The sequence below is a fragment of the Fusarium venenatum genome, assembly GCF_020744135.1.
Source record: "Fusarium venenatum strain MPI-CAGE-CH-0201 chromosome Unknown EDB82scaffold_1, whole genome shotgun sequence".
Lineage (NCBI taxonomy): Eukaryota > Fungi > Ascomycota > Sordariomycetes > Hypocreales > Nectriaceae > Fusarium > Fusarium venenatum.
Genome location: NW_027072129.1, coordinates 11536164 through 11562267, shown reverse-complemented (window position 1 = coordinate 11562267; position 26104 = coordinate 11536164). Strand labels below are relative to the sequence as shown.

General features: G+C 46.6%; 11 protein-coding genes across 11 annotated transcripts; 4 read left to right on the top strand and 7 right to left on the bottom strand.

The window, feature by feature from the left end:
* Positions 1-141: 141 nt before the first annotated feature.
* Positions 142-1022, top strand: EDB82DRAFT_473244 (uncharacterized protein; the record flags this gene model as incomplete). The annotated part of the gene is made up of 2 exons (XM_025729499.2): positions 142-896; positions 950-1022. 2 exons carry the CDS (start codon positions 142-144, stop codon positions 1020-1022), a joined length of 828 nt encoding a protein of 275 aa, XP_025587359.1.
* A 260-nt stretch (positions 1023-1282) lies between these two features.
* Positions 1283-3116, bottom strand: EDB82DRAFT_553047 (uncharacterized protein; the record flags this gene model as incomplete). The annotated part of the gene is made up of 2 exons (XM_025729510.2): positions 2887-3116; positions 1283-2831 (listed from the first exon to the last, which is right to left on the bottom strand). The coding sequence occupies exons 1-2, from the start codon at positions 3090-3092 to the stop codon at positions 1283-1285; spliced, it is 1755 nt and encodes a 584-aa protein (XP_025587360.2). The 5' UTR covers positions 3093-3116.
* Positions 3117-3791: 675 nt separating this feature from the next.
* On the bottom strand, positions 3792-6308 carry EDB82DRAFT_565748 (uncharacterized protein). Its single transcript, XM_025729521.2, has 3 exons — positions 4476-6308; positions 4333-4429; positions 3792-4276 (listed from the first exon to the last, which is right to left on the bottom strand). The coding sequence occupies exons 1-3, from the start codon at positions 6236-6238 to the stop codon at positions 4226-4228; spliced, it is 1911 nt and encodes a 636-aa protein (XP_025587361.2). The 5' UTR covers positions 6239-6308; the 3' UTR covers positions 3792-4225.
* Positions 6309-6602: 294 nt separating this feature from the next.
* On the bottom strand, positions 6603-8020 carry EDB82DRAFT_565747 (MFS monocarboxylate transporter; the record flags this gene model as incomplete). Its single annotated transcript, XM_065609809.1, has 3 exons — positions 6603-6768; positions 6834-7896; positions 7954-8020. The coding sequence occupies 3 exons, from the start codon at positions 8018-8020 to the stop codon at positions 6603-6605; spliced, it is 1296 nt and encodes a 431-aa protein (XP_065466085.1).
* A 283-nt stretch (positions 8021-8303) lies between these two features.
* Positions 8304-10273, top strand: EDB82DRAFT_493843 (aspartate aminotransferase). The gene is made up of 7 exons (XM_065608446.1): positions 8304-8570; positions 8617-8658; positions 8708-8964; positions 9013-9158; positions 9212-9420; positions 9469-9551; positions 9602-10273. The coding sequence occupies exons 1-7, from the start codon at positions 8436-8438 to the stop codon at positions 9984-9986; spliced, it is 1257 nt and encodes a 418-aa protein (XP_065466084.1). The 5' UTR covers positions 8304-8435; the 3' UTR covers positions 9987-10273.
* Positions 10274-11164: 891 nt separating this feature from the next.
* EDB82DRAFT_422161 (oxidoreductase) lies at positions 11165-11982 on the bottom strand (the record flags this gene model as incomplete). Its single annotated transcript, XM_025729532.2, has 2 exons — positions 11165-11354; positions 11414-11982. The coding sequence occupies 2 exons, from the start codon at positions 11980-11982 to the stop codon at positions 11165-11167; spliced, it is 759 nt and encodes a 252-aa protein (XP_025587362.2).
* Positions 11983-12854: 872 nt separating this feature from the next.
* Positions 12855-13877, bottom strand: EDB82DRAFT_423913 (putative alpha/beta superfamily hydrolase; the record flags this gene model as incomplete). Its single annotated transcript, XM_065607633.1, has 1 exon — positions 12855-13877. The coding sequence occupies one exon, from the start codon at positions 13875-13877 to the stop codon at positions 12855-12857; it is 1023 nt and encodes a 340-aa protein (XP_065466083.1).
* A 1610-nt stretch (positions 13878-15487) lies between these two features.
* On the top strand, positions 15488-16851 carry EDB82DRAFT_438903 (chaperonin 10-like protein). The gene has a single exon (XM_025729576.2). The coding sequence runs from the start codon at positions 15565-15567 to the stop codon at positions 16654-16656; it is 1092 nt and encodes a 363-aa protein (XP_025587366.2). The 5' UTR covers positions 15488-15564; the 3' UTR covers positions 16657-16851.
* Positions 16852-18617: 1766 nt separating this feature from the next.
* EDB82DRAFT_454742 (uncharacterized protein) lies at positions 18618-22247 on the top strand. The gene is made up of 2 exons (XM_065607836.1): positions 18618-21323; positions 21393-22247. The coding sequence occupies exons 1-2, from the start codon at positions 18635-18637 to the stop codon at positions 22109-22111; spliced, it is 3408 nt and encodes a 1135-aa protein (XP_065466082.1). The 5' UTR covers positions 18618-18634; the 3' UTR covers positions 22112-22247.
* A 708-nt stretch (positions 22248-22955) lies between these two features.
* Positions 22956-23570, bottom strand: EDB82DRAFT_573298 (uncharacterized protein; the record flags this gene model as incomplete). Its single annotated transcript, XM_065609938.1, has 1 exon — positions 22956-23570. Exon 1 carries the CDS (start codon positions 23505-23507, stop codon positions 22956-22958), a length of 552 nt encoding a protein of 183 aa, XP_065466081.1. The 5' UTR covers positions 23508-23570.
* A 393-nt stretch (positions 23571-23963) lies between these two features.
* Positions 23964-25974, bottom strand: EDB82DRAFT_493835 (uncharacterized protein). Its single transcript, XM_065608445.1, has 4 exons — positions 25761-25974; positions 25124-25699; positions 24942-25076; positions 23964-24884 (listed from the first exon to the last, which is right to left on the bottom strand). Exons 1-4 carry the CDS (start codon positions 25818-25820, stop codon positions 24123-24125), a joined length of 1533 nt encoding a protein of 510 aa, XP_065466080.1. The 5' UTR covers positions 25821-25974; the 3' UTR covers positions 23964-24122.
* Positions 25975-26104: the final 130 nt, after the last annotated feature.

The following is a 26104-nucleotide window of genomic DNA, read 5'->3' as shown; positions in this document are numbered from 1 at the left end:
TAGATAGATCAAATCGTCCGGTCTTCATTGTTGACATAGATAAAGAATGTAATTATAAATATGAAGCCTAGATCATACATATTATAGTCTATCATCAACTCATCAATTCGTCTCAACTTCTCAAGTCACAACATCGCAACAATGGTTTCCAAGCTCGCTCTCGCTCTTTTCTTTGGCAACGCCCTTGCTGGCCTTGCCGGACGAGCCCTTCCTCCTCGTTGTGCCGTTGCCGACCCTACTCCCCAGCAGGTCGAGCACGCCCAGAACTTGAAGAAGATTGAGTCTATCTCCAAGGTTGCTGCCGCTTCTATCGTCGTTGACACCTACTTCCACGTTGTCTCCTCGTCTTCGTCCAAGTACATCTCAACTGCCAAGCTCCAGGCTCAGCTGAAGGCCCTCAACGACGCTTACAGCCCCAACGGCATTACCTTCAAGCTCATCGACACTACCTTCACCACCAACTCCAACTGGGGTGCTGGCAATGGTGAACTTGCTATGAAGCGACAGCTCCGCCAGGGTGATTACAAGACCCTCAACCTTTACTTCACCGATGTCGCCAAGCTTGGAGGCCAGGAGGCTCTTGGTTACTGTTACTTCCCCGAGCCCAACATCTCAACCGGCTCTCAGAAGTTCATCCTCGACGGTTGCGTCATCGTCGCTGAGACCGTTCCTGGTGGCACTGCTGCTCCTTACAACCTGGGAGGTACTGCCGTCCACGAGGTTGGTCATTGGTTCAACCTCTTCCATACCTTCCAGGATGGTTGCAACGGTGGTGACCTCGTTGCCGATACCCCTGCCCAGGCCCGCCAGACAAGTGGATGCCCTGCTCGCATGGATACCTGCCCCAACCAGGCTGGTGACGACCCTATCCACAACTACATGGATTACTCCGATGAGTATGTATTCCCCATTCAAATCATTTCGAATGTAATGCTAATACAAATCGCAGTGTTTGCTACGAGGAGTTCACTCCTGGACAGGAGACCCGCATGCACTCTGCTTGGACTGCTTACCGCAAATAGATGGATGATGACGAAAGGATATTTCTTGTATATATTTCTTGATGATATTGATTATGAAGCATATATGAACATTTCGATAAGCAAGTCAATTTGGCGCTGATAGTATTGAACCTAATCTTCGCCCTTAATCCGTCTATGCCCTCATAAGAGAAACGAAATTCTACCTGAATTGTATGTCTAGCATATTAGAGCCTTGGGAGTTACGGTGCTATATACAACTTAGATAAACAACTGCGTTTAGCAGGAAGAAGATTACCAACCTAGACCGGCATGCCTTTTCGAAGGTTACTCATCTTCTTGACATCGTAGTCCTTCCAGAACAGAACGGAAATCCAGGTGAGGGCCAAGAGCGAGGTAGCGGAGATAAAAATCACACGTTGAGTGTCCAGGTAAGCATGGTTAATGGCGTTTCTCGCAGGACTTCCAATTGGATAAGAGGACTGAACATCGAGACTTCCGTAGATGTCATTGAGTCTTCGAAGCTCACTTGTAGGTAGATACTCAGCCAATTTGTTTTTGAACATACCGGTCCAGATAGCAGTGGCAATGGCTGATCCAGCACCCTTGCCAACATCGATGATGACAGACTCCAGTGCCAGAAGTGCTGGCGTATGTTCTTGAGAAACAGCCATAAGCGTTATCTGCTCGATGGGGTACATGGTACCACCACCAAACGCAACGAGAATTTTGCAAACAACCATCAAACCAATGGGTGTAAATACAGGTTTGAATGCAATCATCATACCTTGACCAAGAATAAAGAATGGAATACCAAGGACCAAGGTGTATATCTTTATCCGTCCGTAGTAGCGCATCATGAACCCAAGGACTACCGTCCAGAAAGAAGAATCGACGTAGTAGATGCTGTTGATATAGGTGGCAGCGGTGATGGATTGGTCAAAGACCACAATGAGCATTGAGTATATATACGCCGAGCAGATGAACTCGGAGGTATAGAGTGTTGCAGCCATGATGTTGGTCCAGACAACAGTCCGATCCTTTAGCAACCGTGACGAGAGAAATGTGACAGGTGCAAGATACACTTCGTAGAGGATAAAGGTTATGATTAGTAGAGGACCAAATACCAGAAAGCAGATGATCAAGGGGGAACCCCAACCCTCGTCTTGGTAAGAATAGATACTTAGCGACAGGAGAAGCAGACTCAGGCCGGCAGCAAGAATGAGCAGTCCAAGGATGTCAAACTCTTTGAAATAAAAGATGATGCGCTCAGTGATAGTTTTGCTATGCCCCGTTCGCTTAATCAAGCCCGCTTGCCTTGCCTTCTTATCAAAGCGGAACATCAGGGCAAGTACAGGAGCGCTAAAGACGGGGATGATAATGCACCACACTCCGAACCCCCATCTATATCCAAGGTTTGTCAAGATCCGGTTTGCAGTAGGTCCGTATGCCCAAGTCGAGATGAGTGATGGAGACCAGACGATGCCAAAGAGTAGAGTTCGGTTCCTCATAGGAGCAGAGTCGGAAATGAAGATAACCAGACTGAATTGAATGCCATAGTATCCTACATAGTAAAACACCTGAGCGGCACAGTAGGTTTCGACACTGTTACAGCCAGACTTCATAATTGCACCAAGGATTGTAAACAAGACCATGAGGGATAGGCTCTGGGGCCGGCCCCAAACGTCAAGCAGCTTGGCATACGGAAGTCTGAAGATGCCACTGGCAATATTAGCAACGACATCAGTGGTCGCTGTCAGGGCGTGTTTCTTGTAGTCGCTGACGACATAAGGGGTGAGGACTCTGAAGATACTGTTGGAGAATCCGAGTGCGAAGACCAGTAACCAGATACTAGATGCTGTATTAGATTACTTTCCCTCCGTGAGTGAGGGTGACAGTCACTTACAAGATATGCGACAGGACCTGTTCATTTGTAGTCATTACCTGCTGCAATGCGCCGGGTATCTCTTTCTCGTCTTTCTGGACACCATCTTCCGAAGAGGTCATATCGACTCTGGAATCCCGGATGGCCTCGTGTATGTCCAGGGCGGAGCTTCTTTCGAGGTGCTTATCCTGAAGCTGTGTGGTCGCAATGCCATTGGTGTCGGCCATTTCGTGCGATAGTGATGATTTACAGGCGCAGAGGTAAAAAGGAGATGCTTGTTGGAGTAGAGGGCTTATGTGGGTGATTGATAAGGGGGGTACTAGAGATCTTATAGATAATCGAAAGCGTCTTTTTCCAGGGTACGGCCAAGACGGAGCTAGTTAAATCATTCAGATAGAAGCCAATGAGAGACCAAGAGGAGGAACGATTTCTTCACGGAAGCGCACTTGCGCACTTGTGGATCTGATAAGAGGAAGTGATGGGTCAAAGAAATGGCCTAGGCACCATCTGATAACCTAAATTTCTCGATGTGTGGACATAACCCGGCAAGGGTTTTCGTCAGAAACGAACGTGTAGGGGCCCTGTGGTGTGTGTTCTCCACTGTCATAGATTGCGGATTGAAGAGTGCTTGTATCATGGTATGTTGTGAGTAACATCTGTGTTTGCAGAATCATGCTGCATTCTAGGCCATTGTGGTATCTCATTGTGCTGTACTCACGTTTCCGTATCGATCTCCAACACAGAAAATAAACAAGACACCATCAGAGATTTTGAAAACGGACCCATTAGCTGTTTGTAAAACCCGTGATTGAACATCATGGTGACTAACAATAAAGGACCTGTGGGCATTTACCGTTTCTGAGTTTTTCTTATCAATCAAATCGGATTATGAGTAGAAAACGGGATGGCACCGGTGTCTACATATTGTTATTATTGTCATACTCAGGGATATGGGGACTAAACTGGATCTTGCAATTACTTGATAATAATCCTGCAATATCCGAGACCTTCGACATTAGACGTTCTTGGCCAGAACCAGCATTCCCGATATCCCCGATCTATGTTGATACCCGCCATAATTTAATAGGTAAAGCGTTACTAACTTCTACACCACTATTCGATTGCTATCTATCGTCAGAGAATTCAGTAGTTGAAGATGTCCGAACTAATCCGCAAACAAAAGTCAAACACTCCAGACCTTCCTGCTCCAAGCTAGTAGCTGATGGAACCGGAGAAATTGGCGTAGTCAACGGTGATGTCGGACACCCACATCGGGCCAATCATCAACTCGCCGGTTATTAGCTGCCTGGCAGGTAATTCTGATACTTGGTTTTAGTCCACAGTTTTCTTGTGAGCTGAGTTAGTCCTGAGCACTGAGGCCAACGTTGCCGATTAGATTATCCCAAAAGACCTTTGTACTGTAAGCTGAAATTTGTGCAGGGCAGCTAGCAGGTATACAACACTTACCCAATCGATGGAGTTTTCATCAAGCCAATTGACACTGGCGTCCCAGTTTTGAGACGGGGCATGGGCCTCGTTAGTGTTGAGTATGGATATTTGTTCCCTGTATGCGTGAGATTCTACTCTTCAAGGGAAGGGTATGCCCTTACTGTATCTTTTGGATCTCAGGATAAGCTCTTTCACAAACAGGACTAGAGTTCCGTAGTGACCGAATACGCATAACGGCATTATCAAAAACTGCCTGATAGGTGGATCCTGTAGTATCCTCTTGTCCATATCTGTCAATCAGACAAGCTGCCAAAGCAACTACTCCCTGGAGCGCATTGAAACTCATCATACCGTTTACCAGCCATCGGTATGGTCGAAGCGTAGGAAGCTCACACAACTTCTCGTACGTTTCTAATAACGCTATGCTTGATTCGACATACTTCTTTCTACTGCAAGGGAGAAATTGGGGAGATTGTGAATGATAGAAAGGCCGGTGAATCAGGAGATAAAGCTGGTAAGCATATGTCTCTAGTATGCACCAATATGCGAACCCTGCTGTATCGAGGAAGCTTGGACACCCAGAAGGTATATAAGCGGACGCCCAATGCTGTTGTTCGACTCCGATTAGACCGTCAAAGTGATGCATAGTAGCTTCGTCACATGAAGAGCTATTAGAAAGTCGGGAGCATATCTGAGTTGACAGCTCAAACAGGCGAAGTTTGAACTTGGTGAGCGACATGCTGTTTGGATATGTTGATGGCTCCTTAATTGAATCCGCTTGTATATCGGAATCGTCAACCTCTGCGGGCATAGTAAAAGGAAACGAAAGGAGGAACGAGGGATCGACATCGCGGAAAAGAATACCTTGGTAGGTATAAAGCATTCGAATGCCGGCCCAGCATCGCCGACGCCTCTGCTGCTCAACAAAGTTTTGATTCGAGTGATTGGCGTTGCATCGCAGCACAATGCCCATGTTAAGAGCAATACCCAGAAAAATCCAAGCACGATCCACTCCTTCACTATGGCATATTCCATACGTCATAACTAAGAGAGTTTCCAGTGTGTTGAGATCATATCGAACCATGAACCGGGCTTCTGAAAGGCAAGCGAGAGCAGCGCCACGAAGGTGGCGAGACAAGGAGAGTATGTCGCAAGACTCAACACCAGACCGCGACGGGTGGAATTCCACCAGCACTGTATCGCCAGATTCTAATGTTTGGACAGCCAAGGAAAAAAGGGTAAATAGTAGCGCCAACCAAGACAGTGATGCTTGCGCCGGGTCCCAGGTGAACTCGGCATATTGTTGCTGAAAGGTAGGTCCGTGAAGGATATGAAACAGTGGAGCTTGGTATGTAAAGTATCTCGAGACCAAGAACTCGCGGGTATTCTTTGATGGTAATAAGTCCAGTAGCTCGCTAATGGGCCTTTTCGGCCCAAAAGCGAAAGAAGCGAAGGGGTCGGCTTCTTGTCCGACAGCTGGGCTATCATGACCGGAAGCGGGTCGCTCGAGAACCGCATTCCAAGATACGATAGAGGAAGGAGGCTCAACTTGTGGCGAGTGTCCTTTATCACTTGCAGGCTGTTCAAACGTTGGTGTCGCAGACCGGCCGTCATCTGCTGAATTTGCTATCGTCACAGCCGTTACCAGTGATTCACGTTGACGACTAGGAGAACCACAGTCGGCAGACTCTGACAAATCTTCTGCAATGGTGGCTTTGTTGATAGCTGCATCTCGTACTCGCCGAAAGGTGCATCTAGATCCACATTCTCGCCGTCTGCAAGAGGAGCACGGTTGTTGTCGATCGCATCGGAGTTTGCTGATTCTGCATGGCTCGCAGCTTAGCGTTCTCCGAGGCCGTTTGTGAGGCACGCCTTTGCGTGCAGAAGGTAATTTCGGAGTGGGAGTTTGGGGGTCACCAGGCATAGTAGGCAGTCTCGGATGTTGGATATGATCGGAAAATGAACGGGGATTTTAACTGACAGTGGCGGCGTCAGTCTTGGTTTATGGGAAACAACATCCATGATCGGGGAAGACGTCGGACATATCGGACTGCAGATCGTTATGCTGGCGCTAGATCGGGTCCCACTCGCACGGGTTTGAATCGGTTGAGACACGCATGTATACTTTTAAGTTTCGGGGCTTGCCTCTACAGGGAATGGACTAACGTATTTTATGGCCTAAGATATTGGGTATTTTGGAAAAGACAGCAATTATATACTGATTTATGCAGTCAATTAAGAAACAAAATTGAAGTTGAGTAACTATCGTCGAGTTTGAGAAACCTGAACTAATACACAGCTAAGGGACTTCGCCATCCACATTCCAAAACTTTCACAGAAATCGCACATATCAATCCAGCAGCGTAGCAGCATGTGGTAAATGTGATCAAACCCCAGTACTCGCCGTTGCAGCGGGAAAGTATCTCTCCAGCAATCGGTATTCCTGTAAGAGTTCTAGACAAATCAGTAATGACACTTCTTGAAGCGTATTCCTCATTTCGACAAATCAAATGACATACCCGAGACTAACAACAGTATAGGCTGTGGCATAGTATCGCCCATAGTCTTCTGTATCGCACAGCTGTCCTATGCAGACAGGAGTGAGACTGATACCACTGCCGCTGAAAAACCCGAAAGCACAGCTATATACCACAAGTATTGGTACGTTTCCTGCAGCTGGTAGCCAGAGACAAACGTTGGATAGGAAACAGAGACCCGTGGTGAGGATGAGAACGTTGAAGCGGCCTAAAAAATCTGCAAAGTATCCGGGAAGTATGCGCCCAAAGAACGACCCTGCGTTCATAATAGCAAGAAGCTGATAAGATAACTTTGACGATACTCCGTGGGCTAGGGTGTATGAAGGAATGTATGAGATTGGAATAAAGATGCCCCATTCAACAAAAAATACTGCTAATGTTGTAAGTAGAAATGAAACGTTGCGGAATATCCGAAGATCCGGAAGAATGTTCTCTCTTGAAAATGGTTTCTTAGGCAGACGAGAAGTGATCGTGATACAGGCGATTCCGAGGCAGATCAACCATACAAGGGCAATAACCCGAGTTACCCAGGCAAAGCCGACCTTGTCAAGAAGGTTTTCTAGCACGAGGGGAACCAAGATCCCACCAATTGCACCACCTCCAGCTGCAATGCCTGTCGCGATACCTCGTCTTTGGAAGAAAAAGTGACCGATAGCTCCTATAGCCGGTGTGAAGACCAGAGACGTTCCTAGTCCATTGAAAAAGCCAAACACCAAAAGGAAGTGCCAATATTCGACACAGAATCCAATACTTAGCATGGCTGCCAGGATAAGAACTGATCCAAGAAATATCAATACTTGGGGCCCTCGTGCGTCGAATATTGGTCCGATGAAAATTCCAAAGAAGAATGTAAGAAAAGTGTATACGCTAAAGATCCAGCCGATCTTCCCAGCGTCGTAGTCTTGTAACTGGTGGGTTTCCAGGTAAGCTTGAAAGGAGCCCAAGGAATTCACTAGACCCAGGCTTGGAAGGAGTCCCATGAAGCTGCCAAACACACACAGCCAGGCTGCTAGACCACCCTCTGGATAAATTCCATTATCGGTATCTCGTGTTGCGGTAGGCGGTATTTCGTCTGTAGGAAAGTTCTGGCTGTTCTGTTGACATTTCGTATCGCCCAAGCTTGCGTGAAGAGCATCTGTCGCAGATTCCTTGTTGTTTCTGAGCGCCATGTGACTCAATTGTTCTTCCAGAACGGATAGTAAAACGGAAGTGTTGAATCCGAGGCTACCATATCAAGGCATGGCTGCTATCTCAGGGCTAGCATAATACTTTTAAATGGTTATGAACCTTTCTACTTCAAACACTAGATAGTTCTGACCGGAGAAGCTTAACACTAAACATCGGAGAAGCTGTCGGAGAAGTTCGGGATTAAGCCGGAGATACCTTCCGGTGGCTTTAGCTCATCATGAGATGACGAATGGGTCGGACCCTTTGCTCGCTATAGATTAAGAATGAGAGTGGAAGATGCTGCTACGAATCCGAGTATTTAATTCCAGCTTATCACATAGTACAGTCACATTTACTTTCCATACCACAGTTTTATCTTGGCTTATCATCTAATTCCATATTCTACACTGTGTCACCATGTCGACCGACTGTATTTCGTCTCGCGGAGCGGGGTTCTTACCAGATGTTCCCAAGTTCTTCGACGTTCTTAACAACTTGTGGCATCCTCAGAATAATCCAGATGGCATAGTAAACCTTGGCCTCGCTGAAAATGTAAGACATTGACCACCTTCGGGAATTTGTTGGCTGACAAATGTAGGCATTGATGCAAGAGGAACTGACTTCATTCATCAACTCACACGTAAGGCATCGCAGAAATCTTGGCTCATATGTTCAACTGACAGCTTTAGCTTCGTGTAGACTCTCACGCATTGACATATGGAGATGGATTCACCGGTTCAAAGCTGTTGAAAACTGCATTTTGTCAGTTGTTGAATGATTACTTCAACCCGATTATTTCAGTTATCCCTTCGCATCTTACAATCACACCTGGAGTAGGTAACGCAATCGAATGTTGCGCTTGGTCACTCTTCAACCGAGGGGACCAAGTGCTTATTGGGAGGCCCTACTGGACTGCGTTTAATTACATCTTTAGGATTCGAGCTGGGTATTTCTATCACTAAACCTAACCAAAACTATCTGCTAACTGAAACAGGGTCCAAGTCCGCGAGGTTTCGTTCAACGGTATTGACCCATTTGGCCTGGAAGCCGTAGAGGAGTACGAGAAAGAGTACATCGTAGCGAGGGCAGAAGGAAGAAATGTTCAGGCAATACTTCTGTGTTCGCCACACAACCCATTAGGTTTGATAATGGACATCCAAATGACAGACTAACGGGGAGCTGACATCAACAAGGGCGTTGTTACACCAAACAGGTTCTGATGGCTTATATGCGCCTTTGTGGTAAATTCGGTATCCACCTGCTTGTTGACGAAATCTATGCACTGTCTGTTTTCGAGAACTCGGAGATGAACGATGCAATTCCCTTCACTTCGATACTATCTTTGAGTGCTGAAGGACTTATGGAGCCTGGGAAAATCCATGTACAATGGGGTTTGAGCAAAGTACTCCACCACCCTGTTATACAGGTTCAGGAGTTAACATCATCCTAGGACTTTGGTGCTACTGGCCTGCGTATCGGTTGCCTCATAAGCCAATCTAATCCGTTGTTTCATAAATCTCTCGAAAGCTTCTCGTAAGTCCGCAGATCGTCATATATCTGATTTCGGCTTTTAATTGCAATAGACTATTCAACCTTCCATCAAGTCTTGCTGATATCGCAGCGGCGTCACTGTTGATGGATAAAGACTTCACTGATAACTACCTATCTCTACACCGATCCCGTCTAGCAAAGTGCTATAAGAATGTTACTGGATTTCTACAGCGACACGGGATACCGTACCGCAAGTCGAACGCTTCTTTATTCTTGATGGTAAACCTGACGGCAGCAGCCCATCATCAAGTTGCCAGCGATGATGACATTCTCGCGCTTCTGAGAAAAGAGAATGTCCACATCACATCTGCAAGTGGTTACAGAAGCGAGGATTCAGGCTGGTTTCGACTTGTAATTGCGCATCCACAACACGTGTTGGACGAAGGGCTCAAAAGGATACTTCAAGCTTTATCTTGAGAAGATTCTAAGATAGGGTGTAGTCTAGGCTAGACATACAACGGGAAGAGGCAATAGGATATCGGCAATAACAAGATATATGAGCCTGTTAATGCATGAACGGCGTGTATATATGATTCCATGTCTCATAAGTCAACTATCAAGTACTTTTTCACAATGGGTTATGATCCACATCGGTCATTCAGTACAGGGATCGGATTTCATTTTTCAATGGGCGAAGCCGAGATCTCCATTCCGTCTACTTTATCAATCAGTTTTATCAACCAGTACTTAATTTTAACTTTCTCTGTTGTCCTCCTTTTCTTTATATTATGTTTCCAACTATTTTATCTGTTGTGTTTGATAACGTGATGGACAGTCAACAATCGACGTTAACGTCTGTTCTCGGCGAGGATATGGCAAGGAGGTTTTCAGGCCATGATGCCGCATTAAACGTTTTTGCTATTGCGGAACTTGAATATCCGAAGGCTCATGCTGTGAGAGAGGCATACAGAAAAGCAGTGGCAAGCATGTATATAATTTTCGTAATGTTGTCAGGAGTCGGCTTGTTATATAGTTTTTGATGTTAGTGATTATGAAGCATATTTGAACATTTCGAAAAGCAAGTCATTTTGGCGCTGACATTATTGCATACAATCTTGACCCTAAATCCGCCTGTCCCATAGTTTTGATTTTTGTCTTTGTCTGTTAAGAACAAAGGATAAGAGTACTTACTATGTTTTTAACAGCTAGTCGCATTAGCTGTAAGCTATAGCCGTTAACTAACGTAAACGAGCCTAGTTACACGATAGTCAAGTATTACGACCATGTAAAATAACAAACAATAGCTAACCTATCGTGAGGGATTCCATCAGCCTAATGCAAGTGTCTGAAGAAATATAACTCGGGCAAGACATTCACTTATAGTAACTAGGTAAGCTTCTAAACGTCTAATAGAAGATAATTAGCACTCTCAATATCGTGTTATCTATTAACACTCAAGAACGGATCAGCGTGTCTGACTCGGATCGTCCGCTATCTACTGGGTCTAATGCACTTGCATTGTGGAGTTAGATGTAAACTGTTAGATGAGAAGGTTACTTGTAGTTAAACCAAGACCGTATACTATTACAATCATTTTAACGAACTGAGCATGAGTGCCATCTTGTAGTTAGGTTAGTTTCTATTCTAACAACCGGCTACGCATTTGCTCCACCGTCAATCGCCCAGGTGGCACCCGTAACATAGCTTGAAGATGGACTCAGAAGGAAGAGCACTGCATTCGCAACTTCGGACGACTTGCCAAGCCTTCCTAATGGAACTTCCGGAGCCGTTCCTTCACCTCCATGTTCCTGATTCATCCGGAGCATAGGTGTATCAATCGGGCCCCTAGGTAACTGAGTGTCAGCATGACATCTTCTTGATCGGGGGGGGGGGGGGCATCTTACGGCGTCACGATATTCGCACGGATCCCTCGCTTGCCTACTTCTATTGCAACACTCTTGACTAAGCCAATTCCAGCGTGCTTGCTGGCACTGTATATGCTCCCTTTTGGAAATCCCCGCTGGCCGTACATGCTAGACACATGCACAAAGGTACCTGGCTCCTCTAAGAAACCAGGTTTCATTACTTCTGCCAGTACATTAAAGACGCCTCGAACGTTGATATCCATGACGAAATCATACTGCTTGTTGTCAACTTCCCAGATCTGTTCATGGCCCAGTCTCCGTCCTGCTGTTCCTGCAACGTTGGCACAACCATCGATTTTGCCAAACCTATCTTTGGCTTCTTGGAAAAATGCCTTGACAGATTCTCGGTCGGTAATATCAACTCTTTGGGCAAATGCTCTGCTGTGTTGGTTGTGCTCGAGAGAGCTGAGAAAGTTCGATAACCCTTCCTGACTGATGTCACAAACTGCTACCTGTGCACCCGCGTCGAGCAGAGTTGACGTGGTTGCCAGGCCGATGCCCGAAGCACCACCGGTGATGAGAAATGTTTTCCCGTGGACAGAGGTCATAGTTGTTGATAAGTGTGCCATACCGGTGTGTAATAGTCGAGTGTTGCTTAAAATGTTGAGATTAGGTTGATTAGAATTTGTGATATTATGTTGGCGCGTCTCCCTTAAATAATCCTTAAAAGTAGTCTCCACTTACCTCCCCACCTCATGCAACCTGCTGACAAGATCTAGAAACCGCTAGGGTCTAAGAAACCACACATGTTAATCTAGGTAATTTGTTCCTCAATATTAGAAGCTTGCCATAGTTGAAGATCTGATGGTACTTTTGGCAAGTTGCATGATGCATTGCAGGCATTTTCAGAGGTCAAGTAGAGAGTTGATTGAAAGAAAACATGCGACGAAAGCGTGCATTAGTACAAGCGCTGCGTAAACTCATCAAATAGGTTATATATATACTGTTCTGCCGACCAGTTTATGATCGTGACAAGATCAGTTGTGCCGCTCTGCTTCATTCCACTAAAGTTTGACTACTGGACGCTTGCCTCATCGCAATAGATCGCCAAAATCAGTATGCTACATCATGTTGTGTAGAGATAAGAAAGCTCCGACTATCTCGACAACATGAATACGTTATTTAAATATATCCCGGTGGACTTGGAAGTTACTACAGTCTCGTCAGACAAAGAGATTATAGTACACTTGGTTGATTCAAATGTATGATAAGAACTAAATTCACGAGTCTATATCTAATATTGCTAGAAATGATACGGATCTCTGGGTAGAACTTGAGTAGATACAGAGACAGCACTAGCGCTATATCGAAGAAAATTAAAAACCATAGGAGATATCTTTAATCCTGGTATACGTTTCAAAACAGTAGTCAGCTGGGTATAACCGTGTCAAAATTGACAAAAGGTAAATGTCTAAGACACTCAATTGGTGGAGTTGCCAGCAGCGAGGTTATGGCGGAAGAACTGAGTGAACTTGTCGAAGGGGATGATCTCAGTACGGTCGTACAAGTCGGTGTGGCTAGCCTGGGGAACCCAGAAGAGCTCCTTGGGTTCAGAAGCAGCGCGGTAGGCGTCGACGCTGAACTCGCGGGAGTGGGAGATGTCACCGGAGACGATGAGGAGAGGGCGAGGAGCGATTTGCTCCATGTTGTGAAAGGGGTAGAAATTGAAGAACTTGATGTTGGTGGCAAGGGTTCGGTGGCTGGTCATGTTGACCATCCAGCCGGCAGCAGTGTACTCGCCACGGTAGGTGCGATAGAAGTCGTAGAACTCAGCGCTGACGGCATCAGTCTCGTCGGTGAGCTCGAGGGGGGTACCGATGGAGATGGCCTCCGGCTCGCCATCAACGGCAGCCCAGCGGGCCTCAGCAGCGTTGGCAAGGATCTCAATGCGGGTTTCAAGGTTCTGGGAGTTGTTGAGTCCGTCACGGCTGACCGCACCCATGTCGTACATGGAGGAGGTGGCTATGGCCTTGATTCGGGTATCGATCTTGGCGGCGTTGATAACATAACCACCGCTACCGCAGATACCGAGGGCTCCGATCCGCTGACGATCGACAAAGTCGTAGGTGCCAAGATGGTCGACGGCGGCGCTGTAGGCCTCGGTGTACATGTCGGGGGAGACAAGGTTGTGAAGGCCGTCGCTGAGACCGAAGAAGGGGAGATCGAAGGTCACGGTGACGAAGCCCTGCTCGGCGAGCTTCTGAGCGTACAGGTTAGCGCTCTGCTCCTTAGTGGCACCCATGGGGTGGCCGACAACAATGGCGGGCTGGCTGGTGGTCGTGCTCAGGTTGTTGGCGAGGAAGAGGTTACCGGCGATGGAGTTGTTATACTTCGTGTTAAAGGTAATGGGCTGGAGCTTGACGGACTCGCTGCGGTAGAAGTTGTCGGCGCCGAAAGACATGTTCTGGGCAGCAACAGAACTGACAGCGGCCAGGGTGGCCATGGCGTAGTTGAGAGTAGACTTCATTGCGAGAGAGGTGAGAAGGAAAGGATGAGGAGCATAATGTTGAGGATGAGGTTATTAATCTCTGAGAGCGAAGACCAGTGACTATATATCCTTTGTTTGATATGTCGACCAGATTCTGGCAACTTCATCACCTGCATCTGGAAACTACATCATAACCGTTGATTAATTAGGCCGCGCGTTCTCGCTGCTGTTGGCCATGCGGCTTAAACATGCCAAGATCCCCTTGATGGAACAATTTACCCGAGGATCTGACCGATAAAGTGTAACATGCCTTTTTGCTCGGTGTCTGAGTCTGTTGCCTGACTCGGAGGCTTCCAGAAGGGCAAACCAGGTTCTACACTTTTATCTCCGAGTTGGTTGAACTTAATCCGCGATTTTTTAACTTGATGGTAAAGGTACATGACATTCACATGCCTTTTTATAAGCTTAACACGCCCCGTCTCAGTTCCCATATAAAGAACTAGCTATCGAGGCTTGGTTCTATTATTAGTTTATTCCTTTCCATCCGTCTATAGTGGTTAGTGCATAGGGAAGGTGATTAGACTATCAGCAGGTTGCATTAGCGCTGAAAGCTTATTTTCCAAGCGAATAGAAAATTCTACAAATTTACATAAACCATCTCGACGTCATTCAGTTGACTTTTTTCTATGCTCCCCATGTCAATTAATGCCTAGCCCTTAACTAGCAATGGAGGTATAATGTTAACTTACCTAAATTAGTTAGTACAGAAGTTAACATTATCAAGTGTTTCGCCGATAGGTCCTTGCAATGCAGATCTCAGACGCGTCCTTCAGCTATCCGAATATTTCACAAATCGCATGTCTTTATTCGTCCTTTGGACCTTCTCAATCTTGTTCAGGTCCGGTCTGCCGGAGCTTCTGCAGGCAGGCATTATTGTCTATAAAAGAATCCTTGATCATAGGGGTGGCGGGTATAACTCCTCATTTCAAACCGCCCTCAACTCCGCATATGCATGCACAACTCCGCAGAGTAGTTGGTATAAAAGGATGAGTTAAACGATGAAAGTCTAACATCTGTTACATCGCAAAATCATCCAACGTTGATAACTCGAGTCGTTAAAAAAATGAAAGTTGCTATTCTTGGTGCCACTGGGTTTGCCAGTCGGGAAACACCGTACCGCCATACGGCGGATGCAGGCAGTTAGACCGCTACAAGCCCCCCAAGGGTAATAAGTTTGAATTCTGGTACCTAGATTACAATTGGCTAGTCTCGACTGGTTGGCTCTAATAGAGTCCTATTAGCTCTACTAACAAATTGAAGTTAAGTATACGTACTGATAAGTACAGATTTCGGTGGCAAAATTCACCTTTATTACCCTTGGGGGCCGTACATGACTTAATGACTCATGCATCAAGCTACAAGCCGTTCTGAGATTGGTTTCAGGTGAGGTATGCGGTTTTTCATTGCGGATTTTAGCGGGCTTTGGAAGTAGCGGTGTTGGTAACACACCAATTAATCTGAACTGAGAGGAGCTAAATACGGAGCCCGAAGTGTTTGTCCGCATAGAATCGACACATGCGACGGACTGGGTCAACCATGTCTTTATAAAGCCTGGCAACTCGAGACTTAATTTCGACTTCTACCCTCGCATCTTGAACTATGATACCTGCTCCACCAAGGCCAGTAAAATCAACCACCAACCATGACCACCGCACCGACCAAGAGCACTGCGATCTACAGCAATGAAGTCGGCAAAGTTATCCTCCACGACCTTCCAGCTCCCCAGCCCGAAGACGATGAAATCCTCATTAGAGTCTTATACTCAGGCGCCAATCTATCTGATGTGCGAACCCTTGAGCTCTATGGTTTCAAGAACTACGTCCTTGGCAATGAATTCTGTGGTGAGGTCCTCGAGACTCCGAGTCTAGCCGCCACATCCTTCAAAGCTGGAGACATCGTTGCCGGCCTTGTGACCGCCGGCAAGGATCGGCCATCGCGCTTTGGTACACACCAAGAACACATCGCTATTCCGCCATCTTGGGCTTCCAAGGTGCCTGATAACGTGCCACCGCATGCAGCTGCCGCCCTTACTATCGTGGTGCAAACTGCAAATGATGCACTCTATAACCGACTCCGCTTACCACTGCCTCCAAGCCTAGCTACTCCCGAGGAGCGTGCCAACGCCCAAGAGCCAGAGGGAACCTTGGTTATCTGGGGTGGCGCTACAGGTGTCGGTATGGCTGCTATCCAGCTCGCCCGAGCCAGTCGCATCCCTTCGATTGTTGTGGTAGCATCCGCTAAGCGACACGACTGGCTCAAGTCCCTAGGTGCAACTCAGTGTTTCGACTATCACGATGAGGACGTCGCCGATCAGGTCAAGTCAGCTTTGAAAGGAACCAAGGGCACAATTTGGGGATTTGACGCCCTTGGGTCCTTCGCCGATCCGAATTCGCAGGATTTACTCGCAAGCGTTATTCCTGAGCATAATAACGTAAGCTTGGTAACAGTCTTACTGACCCCACAAAAGGGATTCCAACCCACTATGGCCGGTCGCCACTTTGACCTAGAATTTGATATGCCAGATGGGACTAAGATCACTCTTTCTAAAGATGTGGTCGCTGCCGAAAGAATGTGGAGAGCGTTAGGCTGGGTTGTTGAGCACTATGGGACTGAGTATATACCAACTCCTGTCCGCGTATTTAATGGTACAGGCAAGGAGGCAATCGATGAGCTTTACAGGATGAAAGAGATGAGTCACTTTGGCAGGACAGTGTTGAAGCACCCCCTGAAGTGAAGTTGCAGAGATGGAATTATGTAGCTTATATAGAGTAGCTTCAGTTCAACAGTTTTGCTTATCTTGCGGCCCGAGGATGACGGAATATCTGGCCACTATCTTGTCTGTCTGGCCTTAGGCGACATTGTATGAGTCACCGACCGATTTTCATAGATGGTTTATGCATATTCCTACAAAATACTGTCTGTATGTTTACTCTGAGCGCCAAAAATGTGGTTTGTTGCAAGATAGCTGCTGTTGGTTAATACCTCAGTGATCGGTTTCCAGAAACGTTTTGAAATTCATCCTCAATAATTAAGTTATTATTCGGTCTGCTTTACTAACCAAATCAGACACAGCACAATTTCTGAACCGGAGGTTCTTCCTTTAAACTGCCCTCCTGTCGACAATGAGAAGTTTGTCGCCTAGATCATAGAACGTGTGCAACCTCCCCCGCAAGTTTTTAAGCGCACTACAAATTTTTAGGCTTACTTGGCTTAACAATATTATTCACAGACAATTCCGTGTACGTTAAAATTAGTAACAAATATGCGGCGCCTCCAGAAACCTCTCTGAAACCCGGCTTATCAAGAATTCTGGTTTCTTACCAGGGACCACATCCTTCTCCCATCCAAGGATGGTAAGCGGCCAGATAGGTGGCTTTGTGGAGTGGGTTGTTTTTCACGACGAAAGGGGTCTTCCACGTCAATGGTTGTTCAATGAAATTCCCAGTTACATTACTGCTGATGTTAGCTTCTCTGTATCATACGTGCCGCCGTACTATGTGTACTAATTGACTTACATGTAATACACATAGCCAGCTTCACCACCAGTGATCTTCCCAGCTACAGCAGCTGTACTCTTGGTCTTGGATGTACCAGCCTTGACAGCTTGCCATACTGGGCTGAGCTGACAGAGCGAAGTCAGGTCGGTACCATCACTTGTTTTAGTGGCGATGAAGCCAAACACCCGGGTCTGGCGGTTTACATGTTAGAACGTAAGGCCATTATATTATGTAAATAGAGGACGCTTACAAGTCCACCGTAGCTGATAGCTGCAATGCTTGAGTCTGGGATGATCAGACCCGCAGTGGACACCGAGGTGGGATCGGTAGCAGGGCCAAATCGAGTGTTGTTGGGAACGGAGGTGTCGAATTCACGAAGAGTGAGGTAGCTGTTCTTTGAAACTCCGAATATGAAAAGCTGTTGAGAAGCTCCTGGCTTCCACAAAGTGGTGTATGCAGAGGTCATTGTGATATATTTGAAGAGAGAAACTCCGTATATGAGAGAGCGTGGAATATGGATGAGGTGAGATTATGCCGGTCTTTGGCGGAAACTTTGTTTTTAATGTATTATTCTCCGGTCGCATCATCAACGGCTTGTAAGTCTGCATACAGCTCAACATGTTATACGTATCTATACCCAGTGACGTATTCATGGAGGTACATTGTGCTTGATCCATTATTAGGGAAACCACCAAAGCAACCACCACATTTCACTCATACTATATGCCGAATACGATCCATGAATGTCTGATATGTTGCTCAGTAGTCTCAAATGCATTGAATAGTCACATGCAGGCGAAGCGTTGGAATGTGGCGCTGCTGAAATGTATGTCTTCAATAGCTGCATGTATATACTCCGCACAATATGGGGCTCATTCAGAGAGGCCAGGCACGCCACCTATGCATGCGTCCCAATCTAGCCGTTTAATCCCGTCCGGAACGTCATACGGTCTGCAGCTAAAACAAAAAAGAGGAGACTACTGAATCGGACGATTGGTGGCTTGCGTAGTCAAAAGGTCTAGAGCACACGTTTTCTGCACACTGCTGTTTCAGAAAACGGACTCAGCCACCCTAGCCTTAGGAGACATGTCCCACGTGATTGCACCATTGTAACTATCTGCAGCACTTGAGTGATTTTTCATGAAATTTGATGAAATTTGAGGACGACTTGGGTCGATCGTTCATGAAAGGCCAACGAAGCGATCAGAAAGCGCCATGGTTCTCTCGCAAGACATCCTAAGCAGTCCCCGGCATCTCACACTGCGACGAGCGCAGGAAGTCAAAGAAGCAAATCTCGCAGCCTCAACAGAAGCTCCTGTAGCAACAGGTGACAATGAGGTCCCGAACTTGAAAATATTGGAGCCTGGCGAGGCGATGCTATACTCAGTTTCCACACCAAGCCTCACCAGTGGTCTTTATGAAGTCAATTCGTGGCAGGAGATCGTTGCGAATGGCGTTAAAATGGATCCCGATACTACCAAGACCAAGAAGGTCTTTAATGTCGAGTCACCGCAATATACATTGCCAGAAAATCTCGTCCATTCCATCTACCCGCCCGAGGGAGCCGAGGCACCACCTACTATCTTGCCTCATGTCTTATTCACGGATCCTTTCTTCCCTTGGGAGCGTACGGCAGTGCCACAGACTCCAGAGGAGCTAAACAAGGACAATCTAAGGAAGCGCGTACCATGGCTGGCCGTTCTTGTCTTCAGTGCTTCCGAGCTTCGGCTTAACAAGGACCAGCTCATTGGTGCAAGCAGTATCTTCACAAACTCGGACCTTGCTAAGGAGCTGGACACAACTGGCAAAGTGATCAAAATGGACGTCAATTGCGCCATTGACATGCCCGTCAGCGACTTCGCGCCTGGCAAAGTGGCTAAATCCTGGTCTCCCGTGCCATTGTCAGCGAAGAGCGATGATCGAACAGAGGCCATTTTTGTCCCAAGACTTCTATTTACTCGGCTATTCGCGAACTATAACGAGCGCGGTGAAGAGATAGTCGACCAGAAATCGATAGATCTAAGTCGATACGCCTACCTTGCACACGTCCGTCAATCGGCTGCAAAAGAGGCCAATTTCTCGTCGACCGAAGATGGCTTATTCAGCGTCGTTCACTCCCATCGTGCAGCTCCACTAGACGATAAACAAATATCGCATGCTATTGTCCACGTGGTTTCTCTTGAAGGTCTACATGGCAAGTCTCGTGCTGACTTTGACTCGAGTGATTACATCATGCTCTCATCGTTATACTCGTGGTCGTATAACGTTTTGCCAGCAGGGGCACCCTCTGTATCTGATTCACTCAAGAATCTGGGTGATCATTGCGCAGTACTCGCACCTCCTAAAGACGTTATTCAGAAAGCTGAGCGAAATACGTCAGAGAGTGGCCAGCGGATAGCTGCGCGTTTGAGGGATGGCTACACAATGGTCAAATACCGCACCCAAACCGGCGAAGAAACAGCCGCCATTGCTCGCGGAGCATGCATTCCATGCGTTCCTCCCAAGAAGCTCAGTGAGAGCTGGACGTCTCTTTCCTTCAGCGGGAGTGACTTGCAAATCTTGGACAAGGACCTCGGCCTCATGGATCTGACTTACTCAATGGCATGGAATCTTGGTCGAACGCTTGCACTCTCGGATCGTTCCTTCACAATTGCACTCTCGCGTCTGCGATCAGTCGTTGCAGCGGTGGCTTTGAATCGAGGCAAGGAAAAAGAAATGGAGAAGCACAGTGCGTGGAAGTCTACCAAAGACACAATCTCGTCGCTGGCGAAGTCCCTTCAGGTGCTTGCGGATGCCGAGGCAGGCTCTCTTACTCCCTCTTCTCATGATCAGCCCGCGAGTGGTGTAACTGAAGAGCCCTTGGTACAACCTGTTGATCTGTCTCTCGCCAACCCAGGTATTGTTTCTACTATGAAAGACGTAGTCGACGAACACGTCCGCCATCTCGCGGGTAGCGAAGACGAGACTGGCGCACGACTATACAACGAGCTGAACCTGCCAAGATCATCGGACTGGGTTACAGTCATGACCTTTATCATGCACAGAATGTTTCTCATCGGAATCCCTGTTCAAAATCTGCTCATCGAGCCGTCTTGGCTTCCAGCCGAGTCACTTCGGTTCTTCTACATTGATCCACATTGGGTAGAAGCGGTCATCGACGGAGCCTTGGGGGTGGCGAACTATATTGAACGCAGGGATGATAGTCTGCGAAGATCTATCAAGGGTATTTTTAATAAATATTTCTCAACAGTAGACCCTGATGTCGGTTATAGGCCACAAGTGCCGACGTACGGACTGTTGCTTCGCTCAAAGATTGTAAAAGACTTTCCGGATCTGCTTATCACGGCACCAATTCCTCCTGGATCATTCAGCGAAGACGATGGGCCGCACGCCGAAGAGCGAGCGGAAATTCTACGACAAGAAAGGATCGCCGATGATGTGATTCTGTGCCTTTTCGATCGTGAGCCTGGGTCCAAGAGTCTGCATACCTTAACGTTTACTCAGCCGGCGCACCAGCAATACTTTTCACTTGGGGATACCCTTTCTACTACGGAATTGACTATATCCTTCACACGGACCTTTTCCAAACCGTGTGGAGATTCGAAATACGAGACTATTGCCAAACGGACATTCTATGCTGATGCTCATACAAACCCATCGAGACAAATTTTCATTTGGGGCCAGAACAGTGAACTGAGGTTTTTGAACCTGATAGCCTTCGGAAATGAAATTAAAAATATTGCCCAGCACGATGGAACCGAGCCTAAAACTTATTTTGACGACGACGAAGTGACCTCAAGCCTGATCGGATATCAATTGGGTAGTCACGTCTATCAACTTGGAGTGACCTCGGACCGCCTTTCCTTGAACCCAAACGCAGAGACGATAAGGCATCCAAATTTCAGTCTCATGGAAGAAAACCCCACTGCAGAGAGGACATAGTTCTCCCCAAATGTGTCGAAGTTGCATGCAGATCTCTTATCAATAGAGTCTCTTTCGACGAAGGTCATTGCGGATCTTCCAGAAGAGATTCCTCCTCACTTTCCAAGTCTGCTATCAACATTTCAGTTGTTCCCTGAGCGAGAAGAAACATTACCAGAGATAGCTCCAGCCAGGATGGTAGCTGCTATGCAACCTATGGCTATGTTAGCATTAGCACCTCACAAAGACACCGGGGACGCCGGGCAGCCTCCACCTTTCAATATTAGGGTCTATCCTCAGATGTCCCCTTTCGGCGCTATTCCTACCAAGTCCCCCTATCCGCTCGATCTCATATTTGCTATTCGGATTCCCGTCTCAACTGCACCCTACCCGCACCAACTTAGCCAAATCACCATCTCTATTCCTATGGGTCCCGCCAATGATCGCCAAAATCTTGCTTTGCTCTCTTCCTATCATGGTCCTGGACCTAGTATGCTCCAGAACCTTCGCTTCAACGTTATTGCAAGTCAAGGCACTGCTACACTCGATCTCACACTCCTTCCTCGCTCGACCAAAGGTTATGTAACGGTTGGGCACATGCGAGAATGCAGTTTTATCTTGCCCCTGGTTACCGTGAATGATTACGATGATGATTTATATATTCCGATCAAGGTTGTTGCGTCTTATATGCTCGGGGGTGATCAGCCCAAATCGACAACACTGCATCTGGTTCCTCAAGATAAGACAGTACCAGGTTCACCAGATGAGTGATGAATAAACGATTGGGGTCCAGGAGCCTGCAATGTTTTTTATTGAATATATAATTATCACAGCGCCACAATTCCAGTCTTGATACGAGGATTTCTGTACGTCATCTTGGTCCTTCTCCTCGAAAGCTCCAAGTCCTAACATGGTCTGCTGCTTCAAAGAGTATAGAACGGTATTCTAGCTTTCGTCAGAGCCTGGACCGTAGTTTATGTGATAAATAGGGTATCCCCAATGGTGGTAAATATGAGCAATAGTAGGATTGTTTCCCCCTCCAGGCTCTGATATAATCCCTCGTTTAGGGCGGTAGGTAAATTGTATGTTGTGTTCGATTATATCGGTCATTTCTGAAGGTTTGGCGTAAGATGAGTGATAGAGTTGTGGTAGGGAAAAGACAATTGGGCTAGTTGCGCTACAGTGACAAAAAAGAGAAAAGAACCAGTTGAAAGTGCAAGGAATTAGTATTGCACGGAATTCGCTTAAGCTACCCTGGTGCTTATTTTAATGTGCAGCTTTCTAATCACTTCGAGATGGAATAATTCCTTGAGTTGTCAAACTCCCTTTTCGTCAGCCTCCCTAAACAATTCCTCAAAGTGCTAGTCGTTTCCCTCAAAGTGCTGGTTGTTTCTGTCAAAGTGCTGGTTGTTGTAATGTGGGAATCTTCGAATCGCAGAATACCTCGCAGTACTACGGCAATTATAATCACCCGGTCAGATCCAAGAGTGAAGCTCTTCCTCGGAACCATGGAAACGCAGGGCGATTTCTCTACGACAGGACCAATCTTTCGGCAATATCCACAGGTCCAATAGATAGCTTGATGGGATCCCCATCCAGCCCCCTGGACATCCTTCTACAACCCCCCCCCCCACTGCAATGGGATAGCTTTGACAACAAATTCGCCGTTTGCCACGTCTTTCAAAGTTGCCTCGTCGGCGAGTAGTACAACTTGATGAGCCCAATCTGCCATGCCAAGGCTTTCTCTGAGTCTTGTTGTCAAGCGGTGTCTTTTACCCCGTATTTGTGCTGCAGCTTGCTTCTCCTTGTAGGATTCAGCGTTCCAGAAATCCCGAATACCATGAGCATTGAGGCCTTCAAGTTTCGAAGGGTCCTCACAACCATCGATTGTGAACAGGTTCTTCAGTCGCTGCATGTCGTCTTGATCAACATCTTCTTCTTCTTCAACGCCGCCGAATGCCAATCTGGTTTGATGTGTCAAGGAGTAAAGGAGAATTTTCCAAGCCTCGTCGGATTTCTTGTCGTAGTATGTCCGGTAAACTGTATAGCCCCATTTGTGGTAATAATGGCAATAATTGTCGGGGTTCTTCCTACTGCCAGGATATCGCTTAGCTTCATAGCCGGGACTATAGGCATTTTGAATCATTTCTTCAATGTACTCAGCCATTCTCACAGGGCATTGGTGTTGAGGTTGAGTTTAATGGAGATGGTGTTAAGAGTGGACCAGCGTAGAAAAAGAGAAGAAAAGATAAATCTGAGGGTTGTGACCAACAGATATTTTGCCTGCCTTCGCGTAAATCACTATTCCTGGTAATAAAATATTGCATAAAAGACAGGTATATAGGGATGAAAGATCATTTTGTATTTACCTATATTATATCAGTTTAGTGACACCGTCGTGACTTGGTGATTTTTCTTATCACTGAATTGTTGATCTCTTCAATGCCTATAGGCGCCATTGGGGACATTTCAATATAGGGACAACGGCGAAGCGATATTCCATGTATGTTGTTTTTAATATTAATCATCATGAAGCATGCAGATTCTTATCGAGGAAGTCAATCTAGGTGATTCTAATTGATTTAGTATACGTCTTTGTATCACAGGAAATAGTCGAACAAGTCTTGTACTTATTCTCATTTCTATGTATTTGAGAGACTCAAATGATGTTATTAGGCGAGTCACTACTCACGGAATTGTGGCATACTAGCAACTATACATGTTCACCATTTGTACGTCCCTTTTGTCAACATATATCTACATGTGCGCTTTGTTTCTTCTCTCACACATTTCCAGGCACTGACCTCAACTGCATTAGATTGATCCCGAAGCTCATTCGCGGGCCAGTCATCCGAAGAATAGTTTTACACCAATCCAGCTCACGACGTAACCCGCGGTTTGCAAAGTAGCTCAACAATGTCGCTTGAGCATAGCATGTTATTTGCGGGCCGAATGTACCATTCTCAATGCGATAACAAAACTCAATACTTTGACATAGTAGTCGACTCAATTTATCAGCATCCACCCGTAGGGTATCCAGCAAATTGGGCGACACGATACTGCCGAGTGTCTCATCCTCATATGGGAGCAAAGTGTTGTCATTTTGGTTCTCTGAACAAAGAAGAAGAATTGTGTCAAGGATATCAAGCATTATGGTAGACGTAAATATCCATACACTGGCGTTTGCAATAGACGAGAAGATGAGGGCGAATGGGAATAGCTTCTCTGTGTGGTCGTCATCAGTTGGATTGCTGGCCTGCGCAGGAACGGACCAGTATACAAGTGTTTGGCTTGAATCCCAGTTGTGTTTGCTATAATTGTTTCGCCAATGTTCGAGCTCTCGGTACTTCTGAACAAGTTGGTTGACTTGTGAAAGCAAATTAACTCCGGAGACTGTATGTACACTCGCCATGATCGAGGGTATGTCCACAGCGAGGTCTAGTAACCCGCCGAAAGAGGCAGGGCTAGAGTGAGGTTTGGTTTGTTGCCGCCAGATATCAGGCTCAAGTATAAGAGGGCGTTTCTGTACCATTGCTTGGATGACCTGGGATGGTGTAAGCTCAGGGTAGCACGATTCCAACTAGAGTAGGTATACACGTACACATATTACACAAAGACGACGACAAAGATCGCTCCAGCTCTTTGTAGTGTTTCCTGACGCGACGCGATTGCGAAGCATCTCGGAAATACCCTGGGCGTGTGCATTCCAACTGGAGCCTGAACTAAAAAGAAATAGCTGTTTCGTGTCAGTAAATAATCTTAATTCGAGATGTCTTCTCTTACCTCACAGGTGGAAAGAATAACAATCGCTGCAAGACTCTCGTCACTAACACCATCTTCCGGACTATCGAGGATGCTGATAATCTTAGATAGAGCGTGGTTGTATAGTTGAACTGTCTCGTCATAAGAAATTCCAGATTTCCGGGATATACGAATTTGGATGGCACAAAATGCCAAGAGAGAGTGATCCAGTGCCTCGCTGGGATTCGGCATTTGACATACTGCTTTGAACCAGGACGATGGCGTTGAAGTCGAATCTTCGCAGCTTTCAGTGACTTTAGGCAATGGGTGGTAGATCTTGTCAGCGATGGATAGCGCTTGTAGTCGAAATGTCGCTACTTTATAAGAAGGGTTAGACGAATAGAGCTGGTCGCGCATGTGCTGTAGCACATGTAGCCAGTCGACTGATTGTGAGTTCTCTAGCTGATGTTCTTCGAGCTTTGCGTCTCTCACAGCCGACAACGCATAGACATTGGGTCTAGCCTGAGTTCGGTGGACCCAAAGTGTCGACCTCTCGTATCCACGACATGAGATTCCTGCTTTGGTGCACCGAAGACATTTCGGAGTTTTGAAATCACACTAATGAGACATTATTAATATCCTGGTCAGAGATTGACTTAACGTTAGGGTTGTATTGTACCTTGACGCGACGCCTCTTGCAGTCGTGACATGCTTTGGATTTCCCAGCAATGCCGACCATGGTGAGGAGAGCGGGAGACGATGCCTGAAAGACTGTGATGATATTCAATTTTACAAGGCACTATACCGGATTAAGTACCATGCTTCGAAATGTCTTTCAACGTTGTTGGAAAGGAAACGTGGATTAATAAGGCGAGAAAGCGATGATGTCGAGGTGGCTGACTTGCGACAGAGTGAGCTAAACCAAATAAAGCATCATTATTCGAGGTTTTTGACAGGGAATCTAGCCCTATCACTCCGCTCTCAAATCCCAAAGACGACTTAACCCTATTCGGAACCATCCTG